The sequence below is a fragment of the Emydura macquarii genome, unplaced genomic scaffold (assembly GCF_026122565.2).
Source record: "Emydura macquarii macquarii isolate MOO-44397 ecotype Brisbane River unplaced genomic scaffold, CSIRO-AGI_Emac_v2 contig_480, whole genome shotgun sequence".
NCBI lineage: Eukaryota > Metazoa > Chordata > Testudines > Chelidae > Emydura > Emydura macquarii.
The window spans coordinates 2794327-2808830 of NW_027130617.1; the positions used below are offsets into that span (position 1 = coordinate 2794327).

At 38.9% G+C, this 14504-nt stretch overlaps 1 protein-coding gene across 7 annotated transcripts in view; it reads left to right on the forward strand.

Annotated features, from left to right (window-relative positions):
* The window catches only part of VAV3 (vav guanine nucleotide exchange factor 3), a 224929-nt gene that overhangs the window by 85220 nt on the left and 125205 nt on the right, over window positions 1-14504 (forward strand). For all 7 annotated transcript variants that reach the window (XM_067538336.1, XM_067538338.1, XM_067538335.1 and 4 more), the window contains exons 6-10: window positions 4184-4276; window positions 4388-4456; window positions 10365-10468; window positions 12365-12464; window positions 13505-13600. In XM_067538336.1, the coding sequence (XP_067394437.1) occupies window positions 4184-4276; window positions 4388-4456; window positions 10365-10468; window positions 12365-12464; window positions 13505-13600 (462 nt within the window). The remainder of the gene's footprint in view (window positions 1-4183; window positions 4277-4387; window positions 4457-10364; window positions 10469-12364; window positions 12465-13504; window positions 13601-14504) is intronic.

Consider the following 14504-nt stretch of genomic DNA (forward strand, 5'->3'; position numbering starts at 1 on the left):
ATGGATGAGTTCACATTTGTGTGCAGTGACAATGTAACATACACAGTGGATCATAATGTTATCAAGCTACTATGAAATCCAACATTCTCTTATGGAGAAAGGGAAAAAGATTCACTCTGGTATTTCTTTCACAGAAAGAATTACCAATGCTATTTCAAAAGTAAAAAGAGAACATTAAAATATAAACCGTTATTTAGTTAAGATCCAGTTACGTATGGCTATTAAGATTTGTCAGCTACTTGAGTTAAGACCATTTAAAAAATAAATGTTACTGTTTACTCAAAAGTATGCTAAAAAAGTGACCCCCATATTATTTTGGGGCAACGCTGATCAACAGTAATATGGATTAGTTAAACAGAAAGATAGCATATATATTATACATATAGATATATCTGTGTGTCAGTTTTACAAAACTGCTGTGAAAATTTACAAGCCCATGCACAAAATGTACTCACTGGCTATTTTTAAATGACTGGTAGTTGTGGGTGAGGTGGGTGTCAAAACCAGTTCTAATAGCTTACTATCCATCTCTCTAAGCATTCATTTGATTTACCTGCAAAAAGTTAGTATGCTATCATGATGACACACACTTTTTCAAGGAAGTTAAGATTGTTGTTGTCTCACCCTCTAAGTTTGTTTTGTTCTATTAAATGGATGTTTTAAGGTGGGAGCTCACCACCTACTTTTCCAAATTGAATTCCAGAGATATAGTAACTTGTAGAAGTGAGAAAATAAAAAGGTCTGAAGGTTTCTGCTGGTATAAAAGCAGAAAGTTGTAGGTATCTAACAGAGTTCATACAATGTGTTTTTGTTGTGATCCTGAGAATTTATGGTTATGTTGAGAGAAAACACTTTCCTTGGAAAGATTTCTGACTCGTTTCAACGTGATTCATGTAAGTCTAGACTCTGCCAATTAATGACAATTTAAGAGCATCATCACTTTTTTTCTAGAACGTTTTTATACTAATTGCATTTCACTTAGAGGTACTGATGTGAAGGAAGTTTCTAAAAGTAATATAAGTGAAGTGTAAAATATTGAGAAACTTGGGAGTTTCAGTTTGGAGTGGTTCATGTTTTGTTGAGATTTGATCAATTCCTGAGTTTTAGATTTTGATGAAACCTATACCAAAACTCAGCTAATATTACAAGTTTTGCATGACTTCAATATATAACCATAAATCAGATCATGTTCTTTTGCAAGTGGGCCCAGTTGTTTGCCTGAAATGTGTATGAACTGTAGGGGATCTTTCGATAATCCTGGTCTGAGTTTTCAGTTTTCAATGAAACTCAAAACCATGTGAGTTTCAAGTGTCAATATGGATATTTCTTCCAGTTGTAGCAGTTGGTGAGCTCTGACATATTTTCCACTTTGGAAATTCCTGTTTTTTTCCATGCCTATTACAAATGAAATACCATCAGGCATTGTTGTAGCTGTAGTGGACATAACAGGGTGAGTTTAGAATGGAATGGCAGCTGTAGTCTGAATTTGCTTGTTGGAAGAAAGAATATTATTAAAGATCTAAAAATGTTTAATATTAAATTTCCTTATTAGAAAGAACAGTAGATTGGATTTGATGGCTGTCTTAGTATGCAGTAATTTACTATTAGATTTGCAAATATGATGCACAGTAACATTACACATTGGCAGAGCCCTACATAGATACAAAATTTGTATTTGCATCGGATCCGCGATCTACAAACATGGTCCATGGGTATAAAGCGGATATCCCCAGGTTTGCAGGGCTCTACACATTGGCACAATTCTTTCATCTGAGTCTTTTGAATGAAATAATTACACAAAAACTAGTAATGGGTGCCACTTAGAAGTCACTTGCAAATCAATTTTTAAAAAATGCAAACTCTTTAGAATTTTGTGTTTAGTGTTCTAAATAGCTAGGAGAAGAATATGTGTATCCGTTTAAAACTACACCTTTTTTTTTTTAATATGTCATTGCCTACCTATGTAAACTAAGGTACCTAAGTTTCCTCTGACCATAGACTACCACCAAAGAACAATTTTCTCAGTGCATTGAGCAGACAGTGTTTTTTTCACTCTTTTCAGTCCCTTTCACCCATTGTCATTACTTACTGCATTCAAATTCCAAGATGCTGTAGCATCTGCTGTAGATGGCAGACTGATGTGTTAACTAGTAATACTCACACAAAAGGCCCACTTGTGTAACCCTAATGTGTGTTGTGTGAGCACAAACAGACTAGATTTGTCCTGCTGCCCTGGCCCCTCCATGGGGACTGCTCTCATGAATTATTGCTCAGCAGAGTAGGTTACAGAGGGTTGCAGAGTTGGACCCAAGCTATAACCCACTTTTGGAATCTGTAACACATACACATTTGATTTACAAAACCGCTCACAAAGAAGAGATTAAAGACAAATTCGAATCAAAATAATAGTTTCAAACCCAGAAACTTGTTTAAAAGGAATTGACATGGGTTAAGTAAGACACTTCCTCCAATACAAACCTTTGATAGCAAGGAAATAACATGTTTTGGGACCAGGGTGACCAGACATCTTGATTTTACAGGGACAGTCCCAATATTCGGGGCGTTTTCTTATATAGACACCTATTACCCCCCCACCGCCTGTCCCGATTTTTCACACTTGCTATCTGGTCACCCTACCTCAACCATAACTTAATATTCACACACCAGGTTTCTACTGACTGTGAAAGACTCTGCATCCTCACAAGGAACTTCATTCTGCCTCCAGCTGATGATGGCAGCTGAAAGAAATGGGTTAGAAGGAGGGATTTGCAGGAAACAAATAAAATGGTTTAGCACATGGGAGGGAGATGGCTGATACAGACTTAGGGAACTACTAGAAAGAAGGTGTGGCGTGATAGGCTGGGGGAAAGAGACACAGATGACATGAAGGGGTTGGGGAATAGTAGTATGACTTTGTGTGTCTGAGTGATTTATGTTGCTTTAGACAATGGGGTGGATGTAGATTTACTACTATTATCAACAGCTACAGGAACCTTCCTTTACCTCAAGGGTTAGAAACCAGTCTGTTTTTTGGAACTGAAGTCTCAGGGCTCTGGCCCTGACTCCCCCTGTGTGAGACAAATGTATCTAGTAATTGTCTATTGTCTGCAGCACATGGATTCATTACAGTAGGCAATGAACTGAGATGCAGGCAGAGATACAGTCATAAAGGTCCTTGGAGATGCGAATGAGGAGCTTGGATGGAATTTGGGAGGAAACAGGGAAATTGTGGAAAGACTTGAGGGAAGACAAGTTACATTGTTGTTGTTATTTGCTGAGCGAATCTGATCACGCCAGTGACATAAACTGTAAATGTCCATGCAGGAGTAATCCAGGAATTGTGTCAAGTCCCCTAAGCTAGCCAATGCCTGCCCAAATCTTTCTTTAAGAATATTTTGAAACACATTTTTTCATATTATTTATCTGTATCCTGGGAAAACAACTCTGATACCAGGAATTCTGAACTCCCACACACAGATTTTTGTGCTCAGCTTTAATAAGACCAGTGTTGAATTGGACCCATGATGTTTCAAACCTGACATGATCATCAGCTTCTGCTCTGTGTGATGCCCCCAACATACACTATATTGCTGATCTCACATCTGCAGGAAACTGAAGGCGGTCTATTAGGGTCAGGCAAATCCCAAAGTCCTGTTAAGAACAAACAAACGTGTAAAGGCTGCAGGCCAGAGCCCTCATATCGAGCTACTGTCCTTAACTAAAAGCAGAATATGAATATGGCCCTAAATAAAAGTTCCTTTCAAGGAAAAGGGAAAATTATAAACAAAGGACTAAATGTGAGCCCAGTAATTACTCACTGTTGTGAATAAGGATTCACTGTGTAGTTCCAAATTAAATAAATATGGATCTATAGTTCATTTTACCCTTACTATATTATTTTTTAAAAGTATGAGAAGGATTAAATTATTGTTTAGCTCTAAAATATAACTTACTGAATGCCAAATTTTATCAAAATTCAAGGACTACTAAAACTTGCAGTTTCCAGCTAATTGCACTTTTAAAAACTATTCCCTTGGTAACTGTTACAATTTCTTGAAGCTGCAATACTGAGAAATTTCCAACCAGCAATACGTCTTAATAGCTAAGCAGTAAACGAATAAATGAATTTGTTATACAGGAGGTGTCCACAAATGAATTAAACTTAACTTGTTTCTAATTGCAGAAATGTACTGAAAACGACATAAGAAGCTGTTGCCTTGCTGAAATAAAACAAACTGAAGAGAAATACACTGAGACTTTGGAGTCAATAGAGAAAGTGAGCCACTGAACTTTATGCTAATAGAATAGTTACTTATGTAGTAATAATGTAATTGTGTAATTGAATAGAGAATTTATTAATCCAGTCAATGTTCACTTTTCTTAACAGTTTTTCATGGTGCCATTGAAAAGGTTTCTGTCAGCATCAGAGTTTGATGTAGTGTTCATCAATATTCCTGTAAGTAATCGTATATTTAAAGAAAAAGACAAAGAAATTCTATCAGGTTATCGTTTTGTGCCTGTTATTGAACAAAGTGATGACTTGAAATGTGATGTGCAAATTCCCCTCAAAGCATTTAAATGTGTAGTAGGATACTGTACATCTCAGTGAAAATGACCATATCTTTTTATAGTTACTGTGAGGAAAAAAATGTGAAAAAAGAGTCACAGCAGATTGTCAACAATACTATGGACCAGGTATTCAGCTGGTATAAATTGGAGTATATTTTTTGATTTATACCAGCTGAAGATCTGGCCCTATAATTACACAGTAACTCTCTGAAGATCTATTATCTACAAGTATTTTATTGATTAAATTTAAGTCGCACATTAACCATATATGAATTTCCTCAGCTCCTGCTATGTATAATTGAGAAACATGGAACATATTTTGTGTAGATGAGATGGAAAAAGTCTCTTCAGAAATTTGCAAAGCACATGAACATCATCAGTCTATTATACTTGAGAGTTGTATCAGTATATAGAATGTTTACACAGTATTTTGATTTGCAGTAATGTTTTTAAAGAGACTTTATAACACGCCTGCAGAGTCTCACTGGTATTTGCTCTCTTTATACTCAGAATTTGACAGTGGAAGTTGTTTTTAAAAAAAAAAATTCTGTATCTCTAAGAAACTTCCTACTAAGTTGAAATTTTGTTAAGTTACCTATGTGATACTATTTGCTTTGGGAAATCACATTTACTTTTGAAGACTGCAATCCAGCATATTCACAATAAAATGGCAATAATGCCATTATAATAATGGCAATTGATACTTTTTTTAGGTTGGTGCTAGTAACTTACAGTTGCAGGAATTTAGTAACAGTCTTAGGCCTGGTCTTATGGTCTGGTCTACATTACATAGTTACTTTGATATAAGTCACCTTGTGACAACCTATATGTGCATTTGTCTACACTTGAATTTGTCTCTGGCCGACATAAGTGCCCCATTATAGGGATGCAGTAAAACCATCTCCCCAAATGGCGTAGAACAATGGTTGACCTACTGAGGTTGTTGCAGTGTGAGTATGGAACTGCATGACCTGTGTTGACCCTAGCAGTCCTCTAGCAGCTGTCCCATTGTGCCTCATTCCCTGTGACAGTCTTTGGTCTCAATTTTAAACTCCATTGCCCAGGAGTCACAGAGATCGGAAGTCTTCCTGTCCCCTTTCAGTCCTCCTGTGTGTTTTTTGGAATGCCTTTCTCTGATTGCCCACCTTGGCATGCACACCTAGCAGCTCACCCTTGTTGCATGCAGTTGCCTAACTGGCCACGCTGGCGCCACGTACTGAAAGCAACACTACCTGAAGTAGACGGGAAGTATTGGATCTCCTGGGACTGTGGGGAGAAGAAGATGTACAAGTCTGGCTACAGACCAGCCACAGAAATGTGGACATCTACAAGCAGATTGCATGGGGGATGCAGAGTATGATAGCAGCGGTGCTGCATGGAACTAAAGGAACTCTGCCCAGGGATACCACCCCAGGAAAGCCAACAGTAGATCTGATGCTGCACCACAGACCTGATGCTTCTACAGGGAACTGCATGTCATAGCTGGTGGAGACCCCACCACACAGACCACTGTGGTTACCTCAGGAATGTGAGACCGAGATCCCTGCCATGAACAGTGAGGAGGAGCCTGGGTGCAGGGAGGAGACACCAGCCATTCTGCAAGTCAGGACCTGTTTGAGACTCCTCCGCAGTGTAGCTAGTCCTGCCAGGTGAGTGTGAATGAACCTGATGAAGGGGAAAGGGAACTTGGGTAAGTTGGGCATGCATTTTTCTGTACAATGTTTACATTTTAAGATGGTGTCCAGCCCAGCCCCAAGTTAACAAAACAAAGGTATTGACTCTTCATTGTTTTTCTCATACAAGAGGTGATAGAGGTATAACAAAAAGCGGTAGAATTGGCATCTGCTTTCATTCCCCCATGGATGAAACGGGGTCACACGGAGCACTTTCTTTATACATATAGGGATGTCCCTTTTATCCTCCTGAGAGATCTCAATACGGCTTTCATGGAGATACTCCTCAATCCTTTCCTCAAGGTTTCTAGGGATGGCTGCCTTATTTCTTTCTCCATGGTAGAACACTTTCCAGCGCCACTCTGCAGTGAGTTCAGCTGGCACCATTGCACTAAACAGGCTAGCGGTGTATGGGCGTGGGTGGCTTTGGGATGCCAGTAGCAGCTATGTTCTCTGTGCCTTTGTGACCCTCAGGAGTGAGATATCCGCTAAAATCACCACCGCCTGTGAAAAATAGTGCTGATATTCAGTGCCATTTAAATACAGACTGAAATTTTATAGCTTTATGGAGTAGAAAAACCCCTCCTCCCCCATATTTTGGGCAGGCCATATTCAGTTTGTGCTGTGGTGCCCCAAAGCTAAAGTATCAACAAGCATTTCTTAGCATTAAAAGTGTCTGTGGAAATCAGGTTTTGAAATGTATCTTTCCCTTTCTGTTAGTGTAAATTCAGTGGTACATGTCTGTTTTTATCAACAGCTTCTGGGCATGGCGGCCTTGAGCAGGTGCTCCTTCCATACCTGCAGAACCCCTGACTCTGAGGAGGAGGAGGAGAAAGAAGAGGGCTAGGCAGGAAATGTTCTGTGAGGCCTTGCAAACCCGTGCTGCATCGGACCATGAACAATGGGCTTGGAGGGGCAATGTGACCAACAATGTGGAGAAAGACACAGAGGACAGGAAAAAGGCCCAGGAGTCCCAGCAGGACAAGGAGAGGAAAATGCATCAAAGAGTAATGGGATTTGACAGGCAGCAAGCCCAAACGCTGCAGCCCTTTTCAGTCTTGGAGAACTCCACAGTCAGTGCTTCCTACACTCCCAAACATACCACATGGCATCAGGGGTGCATCAGTATCCTTACCACTCCACACCAGGGAACCGCAAGGAAAACCACAGCATCACATACACCGACTGCGAATCACAGTTGGTATATGTGTAGCCAGAATGGTCTACATCTGTACACTAAAATAGACATAAATGTGAACAGGGTGATTTAAAATGAGAAAGGATGTAAACTTGTTAAAAATGTGTATAGTGTTGCCTGTGTTTATTTTTGCACATTGATTTTCTCCACAATTTTTTCCCTCGCTCAGTAAACTTCTGTTTTTGCAGGATCAAATTATCTTTCTTAGTTCGCAACAAATATTGCAGAATGCATAGTGATAGTCAAAGCAAACAGTACTTGTAAATGCACTCCAAGCAGCACAATATTTATAACTTCAGGAAAATACCCAGTTGCGTTTATAAATGTACAGCACACACTACACAATTCTTAGCAGCCCCAAAGTTCCAGGCCCAGAGAACAGTCCAGCACAGAGTGCTACTGTGGCTGACTGCTAAAGTGTTCTTTCAAAGCCTCCTTCAACCACATAGCTCTATGTTGAACTCTTGTAATTGTCCTTGTGCCTGGCTGCTGAAAGTCAGCAGACAGGTGCTCCACTTCTGCCCTCTATCCTGCTGGCAGCTTTTCCCCCTTTGCCTTACTAATATTATGCAGGACACAACAAGCAGCTATCACCATTGGGATGTTTTTCTCACTGAGATCCAGTCTAATGAGTCAACACTGCCAGCACCCCTTCAGTCTAGCAAAAGCACATTCAGCTGTCATTTTGCATCTGCTGAGCCAATAGTTGAATCTTTCCTGGTGTTAAGATGGTCAGTGTCTGGCTTTATGAGCCAAGGGTGCAAAGGTTAGGCTTAGTTCCCCAGAATCACTATTGGCATTTCAACATTGGCAATGATAAACTGCTGGTAGGGAAAGAATGTCCCTGCTTGCAGCTTTCTGAACAATTTGTATTCTTAAAGATGTGAGCACCATGCATCTTCCCTGAGCAGCCCACATCGATATGGATGAAGTGCCACTGGTGATGTACCAATGCTTGCATAACCATAGAAAAGAAGCACTTTCTGTTGATGTATTCTGTGGCAAGGAGGGCTGGTGCCAAAATAGGGGTAAGCATGCTGTCTATTCCCTCCCCCCCGCCCCCAACCACGCGTGCAGTTCAGGAACCCTATTGTTGCAAATTCATCCACTATTCCCTGAAGGTTGCCAAGAGTCATACTCCTGATTAATGGTCTATAGACTTCTATGACAACAGCCCCCACGCTGGATTTTCAAACTCCAAAACGATTTCCCACTGACTGGTAGCAATCTGGCATTGCAAGCTTCCAGAGCATGATGACCACTTGCTTCTCCAGTGTAGGGTGAGCTCAGGACACAGATCCAGTGATGTGGTCTTTTGCATCCAGAAGTTCTGTTGCCACTGCTCCTTGCCCTAAACCTGCTTTATGATGTGATCCCAACTGTCGGTGCTTGTTTCTAGGGCCCCGAAGTGGAGCTCCACCGTCTGCCACTGTTCCACGAACACAACCAACAACCTTGAACTATTTTTCATTGTGCCCCACAGTAAACTGTCCTTGAAGAAATCCTCATGTTGCCCCATGCTGTGGTACTTCCTGCAGATCTGCATGTACAGAAGAATCATGCATCCTGTGTTTGCAATGTTCATGAGAATTGTGCAGAGCTCTGTGGGCTCTATGCCTGTGTCAGAGAGAGCAGACACTGAAAAGTGCTGCACAGTTTTGGGGGATTTTTTTTAAAAAGGCACAAAAATTTGGGAGTATTGATGAGATTATGGGATGGAGAAAGTTACATCATGAGAGCTGGACACCTACCTCCAGAGATCACCGGGAAAGTCATTTCTTTCCCATGACACATTGTGAACATTTCCCAAAAGGCATTGTGCCAGCCGGCGGCGTTTTGGCACACTGGGATACCTACGTGTGGTGCACCGCACTTTACATAAACATAAGCACTCCTAGTGAGTACACACAGTGTTTGTGAGCAGTCAAGTATGCACGCACACAAATGATATACTAACTTTGGCAGCTGTATGCTAACCTAACTTGCGTCAAACAGTTCATAGTGTAGACATGGTCTAACTGTGTTTCTTTCAGTCTTTTAAAGGAAAATAATGGGCCGCTTCACTTCGATTTGTCCCTTGAAATATGTGTTAACTACTTATGCTAAACAATCTGTTCCGCCTTGTATTTAGCTGTGACGCTCTGAGTACATTTCCCAGATCTGAAGAACGCTCTGTACGATCAAAAGCTTACCTGTTTCACCACAAAAGTTGGTCCAATAAAAGATACTACCTCACTCATCTTGAGTCTCTGATTCCATGGCAGTTTAGTTAAAGCCCTGCCCAACCCTGAGAAAATTTATCCCTATATTAATATATCCACCTCCAAGCGTTTCTATAGATTTCAATTTGTAGCTCCGTTATCTTGTACTGCCATTAATTACAGGTTTTTATATACTGGTCTTGTACTGAAAATTTTAAATTTTTTCCTGTGGTATAGCTTGGCTCAAATATTTCTGCAGCATCCTCGTCTTTTTCCTGTGCCATTAGTTGCCCATTGTATTGAGAAACTCATTGTGATTGCAGTTAACTTAGCAGCAGGATGCCACTAATTGACTGATGTATTGTACAAAACTGGATTTTCACTGCTCAGGGAGACCAATCATTATTTTGTCTTGTCACTAAAACATTTACTTGACTTGCATAGTTTTAAAATTATCATTATAAAATGAAAATGAACTAACAGTGCACATTTCAAGTTGGAATAAATTACTCTTTAATGAGTTCTGAGTTTAGTTTTCCCTATCACTCTGTATGGAGAATCTGGCATTCCAAAGCAAACATTGAAATTAGCAATGATACTCATAAGTGATGTGTCTTAATTTATTGGAATTAACAGATATATGTGGAGCTACTAATCTTCATTCTGGAAGCTTTAGGGGTTCTATTTGTGTGTTAATTTTTTTTATATATTTCTGTTTTTAAGGAATTGGTGAAAACCCACAGAAGTCTAATGCACGACATTCATGACTCCATTGTAAACAAAAATGACCAGAACCTGTATCAAATTTTTATTAACTACAAGGAAAGGTAATATTTATACACTAACTTTTTCGTACTTTAGTGATAACCTACAACTCAGTCCATTGAAGTATCTCTTTATGGTTAAATACTCCATTTTGATAAGCTAAACATTTATATAATTGAACTGAATTTCTATGTGTAACAATACCAGTATATGTAATGGGCTTTGAATGTGGAAAGTACCAGGTAAGTACTAACTATTATTATTTTGTAGAATGATTTGTTCATTTATTCCCAAGTGTTTTTGTCACTGCTTATTCACTGACAAATAGCATCCATATTTTATATGAAACCGTATAACTTATTTTGCACAGTTTCTGCCATACAAATTATCTCGGAATGCTTTATAGCGATAAAGAAAACAGGTACAGAGATAAAATAATCAGAGATAGGGAGAAAAATAAAATGAGGCAGAAAGATACAGGCAAGCCATTCCAGATGGCAGAAAGAAGGGGAAAACAGGATGGGGAGAAGAGAGGCGAGTCTGAGAGTGTCCATAGAAGGCGTTAATGAAGTCACTTTTGACTGGAAATGGAAATGACTGGGGAGCTAATGGAGTTGTTTGAGAAGAGGGCGATATAGCCACACTATACTTGTGAAAAAACAGGTAAAAGCATTCAGAAAATGCTGGAAAGCTGAGTTTTGGGGAAATGATAGAAAAGGAAGTTACCATAATCATGCTGAATGGAAGTGAAGACATAGATGAAGGCTTCAGTAGAGGAGGAGCTTAGGGGTGTGTGTGTGTGTGTGTGTGTGTGTGTGTGTGTGTGTGTGTGTGTGTGTGTGTGTGTGTGTGTGTGTGTGTGTGTTGGTTGATGGTAACAGACTGAGGGAAAGGATGATTATTGGAAGGATACAGACAGTGAAGGTGAATGGAAGGTCTGACTCTAGAGGGGAAGTACAGAAACAAGAGTTGTTTTTCAGGATGCTCCTCTTCCACAAAAGAAGCAATGTAGCTTAAGGAAGTTGAGATGAAAGTACAAGTTTATTTTGTTAAGGGAGGACAGATACTGCGTCTAGCTCTCTTTGTACTACGGTATAAGTTTTAAAATAATAATCAAAGGTGAAAGATGTGCAGTTAGTATCCTCACTTTCGAAGTGGAGGTTAAACAGAAGATGATCAAAAGGGAGAAGATTAAAAACAGAAGGTAAGAATTTAGGCTTGTAGATCCCCCAAAAGAGGGAGCTTGCAGTTTAGAGAGGAGTCACCTCTGAAGATTTAGAGCAGTTTGAGAGGAATGGAATGAATCATTACAGAAGAGAATAGGAAGTTCCTGGTTCAAAATCAGGTACTTTCCACTAGCTTTTACAAAAATCAGCCAGTGTGTACCATGCTGGTCTCTGACTGATGTTGAGAATTTCTTGCATATGCATGTGTTAGCTATTATCTTGACCCAAAGCCTCATGGAATGTAAACTCCATAGAAGCTGTTAAATCAGTTTTCAAAACCTACTGTTGCTGTAAAGAATAGATGTAATTAATCCTGTGCTAATCCTGTGTAACAGAATTTATTCATTACATCCTTTGAAATCTGTCTCTTAACATTGTTAATACTAATGACTTGTGCTGTTAAGCAGCAGTTACATTGCCTTGCAGCCTAAAACAAGTGCTTTATGTCAGTGTATGCATGTCAGTGTTAAAGTGAATTAAAATGATTTTACAGCATTTTGACTATAGTCCTTAGTATTTTTCAGACATGCACTTGATTATATACTTGGGGAAGCTGTGTAATACACATTTAGGGCCGAGTTATTATGCTTGGATATGTAGGTATAACTCCCATTGAAGAAAAGAATATGACCCATATATTTCTTTGTGAAGTGTGAACAAAGACTTTTTTTTTTTTTTTAAAGAAAACAAAAAAAAACACCCTGCTTGTTCTTTTCTCTTGTTTCGGTTTAGATTGGTTATTTATGGGCAGTACTGCAGTCAAGTGGAGACAGCCATATCCTGCTTAGACAATATCTCTAAGACAAAAGAAGATGTTAAATTGAAACTAGAGGTACTGATATTTATTTTTTTACATACAAAAGTATATCCACCATCCCCCACAAAAGGAAACTGTCCATTCTGACATGTGGGTCTACAAGTTTCTTTTCTTTTCCTTTTTAATTGGACTAACTGATCAAATTAACTTGTCAGGTGAAGATGGAAGAAGTTGAATCCTGGCCCCATTGAAGTCAGAAGTCTTGTCATTGACTTCAGTGGGGTCAGGATTTCAGGATTTTGTCAATAAAGCACCTTTTTTTCTCCATGTCCTAGGTGAGCATGAAGGTAACTGAGAGTAAAATATGGTTATAATCATAATAATATTTAAAGATTAAACTGTGCCTCTAAGCACATATTTGCATAAGGGATCATGTGTAAGATGCGCCATCTTACGGGTAGCAATCTCTGAAGCACAGTTCCTCTTTGGCTGGATGATAATCAGCTACAGTCTTTTATAGGACATAGCATACTGCCCATCAGCTTTGCTGGGGAAGTGAATGTGCAAGGCGAGAGTTTGATGATCCCACCAGCGGTAAACAGGCTTTGTAGATTTTAACTTTACTAGTCACCTTCAGCTCATACAGATGTCTTGCCTGTTCCACTATGTATTCCTACATCTGATAAGACAAAGAGTCTGCCATGTGCCTGCAGTGTTGTGCTTGAGCTACCTGCTGGGCACTAACCCAAGTGATTCCCATTGCTGTCTCTGTTGCACTTTTAGCCACTCTCAGCTTCAAATCAACAAAACTCTGTGGGGTTTCTTATCTTTAATTCCAGTGTTTATACCACAGTCATCACTCTATCTGAACACCCGAAGAATGGGATCTGGTTCTGGCTTCAGATCTTTAGTACCCCAAAATTCAGGGGTGTTCAGAGCCAGGGTTTTGGTTCAGCTCATCACTATGGAGTTGATTTTTTCCTCATTATGTTGGTATTTAGTAGAGAACTGACAAACTTATATGTCTATTTAAAAAAAAATTAGGAACGTACTTTTTATCTTTTTTTATTTTACAAGAATCACAGTTCAATCTTTATTTTATTTTTAAAAACTAGGAATGTTCCAAGAGGGCCAATAATGGGAAATTTACTTTGCGGGATCTCTTAGTGGTTCCTATGCAACGAGTTCTAAAATATCATCTACTGCTCCAGGTACCTTTTTTTTTTTTTTTAAAGTTTAAAGTGGTTGAGAACAAAGCTGTGATGGTTTATCATCAGAGGATTGTTATAATGAATGTTCAATGCCTTTATTAAAGGACTGTGATTGACATTTCTATAGACTTGAGTTGCGATTTATCTGTCCTTAAGTCAAATCCAGTACAGTTCAGCCTTCTCTTTGGTGATCATTCCACATAGTTGAAGCATATCTGAGAATAACAATCACTTTCCCAGTATCTGAGCCTGTTCATTTAATGGCTTCTTTAAAAGTTGGTGATGGCAAACTATGAGAATAGTGGTTTTGTAATGTAGACCACTACCCCCAAAAGATTAAGCTGAACAAAACTATATCATTCTCTAAGATACTTCCCTGCTACAGTAAATTATAATAAAACTATATTTATTTTTGAAATGCTTCTTGTTATAACTCACAAAGCTCTTGGCTTCCATGGTTAGTGCTATAATGAGGGTGGAGAGTCTTATAAATTTAATTTGATAGCTGTTCCAAGAGACTCATTAGTTCAGCGGCAAAGAAATGTATTACTATATTAGATTGTCAACCCTGCTGATGCTTGTAAAATGACATTTTAAAAAGAGCTACTACCTATATGTGAAGCATAATTTTGACTCTGCAGTGCTTTGTGTACACCCAACATATTACATTTCTTGAAATATATCTTTATAAATGCAAGTCATCAATATTCTGATGAACACAAAATCAGGAATAAACAAACCAAAACTGATGACAGGACCACTTTCTTAAAACATTTGAGATCTGAACCAAGGCAAAATATAATCAAATGGTAGATTATAAAAAAAGATATGAAAGATTATGTAACTCACTGTGTTTTTAAGTGTGAAGCATCATAAAACTACAATCAGATATGTAAGAGAGTGT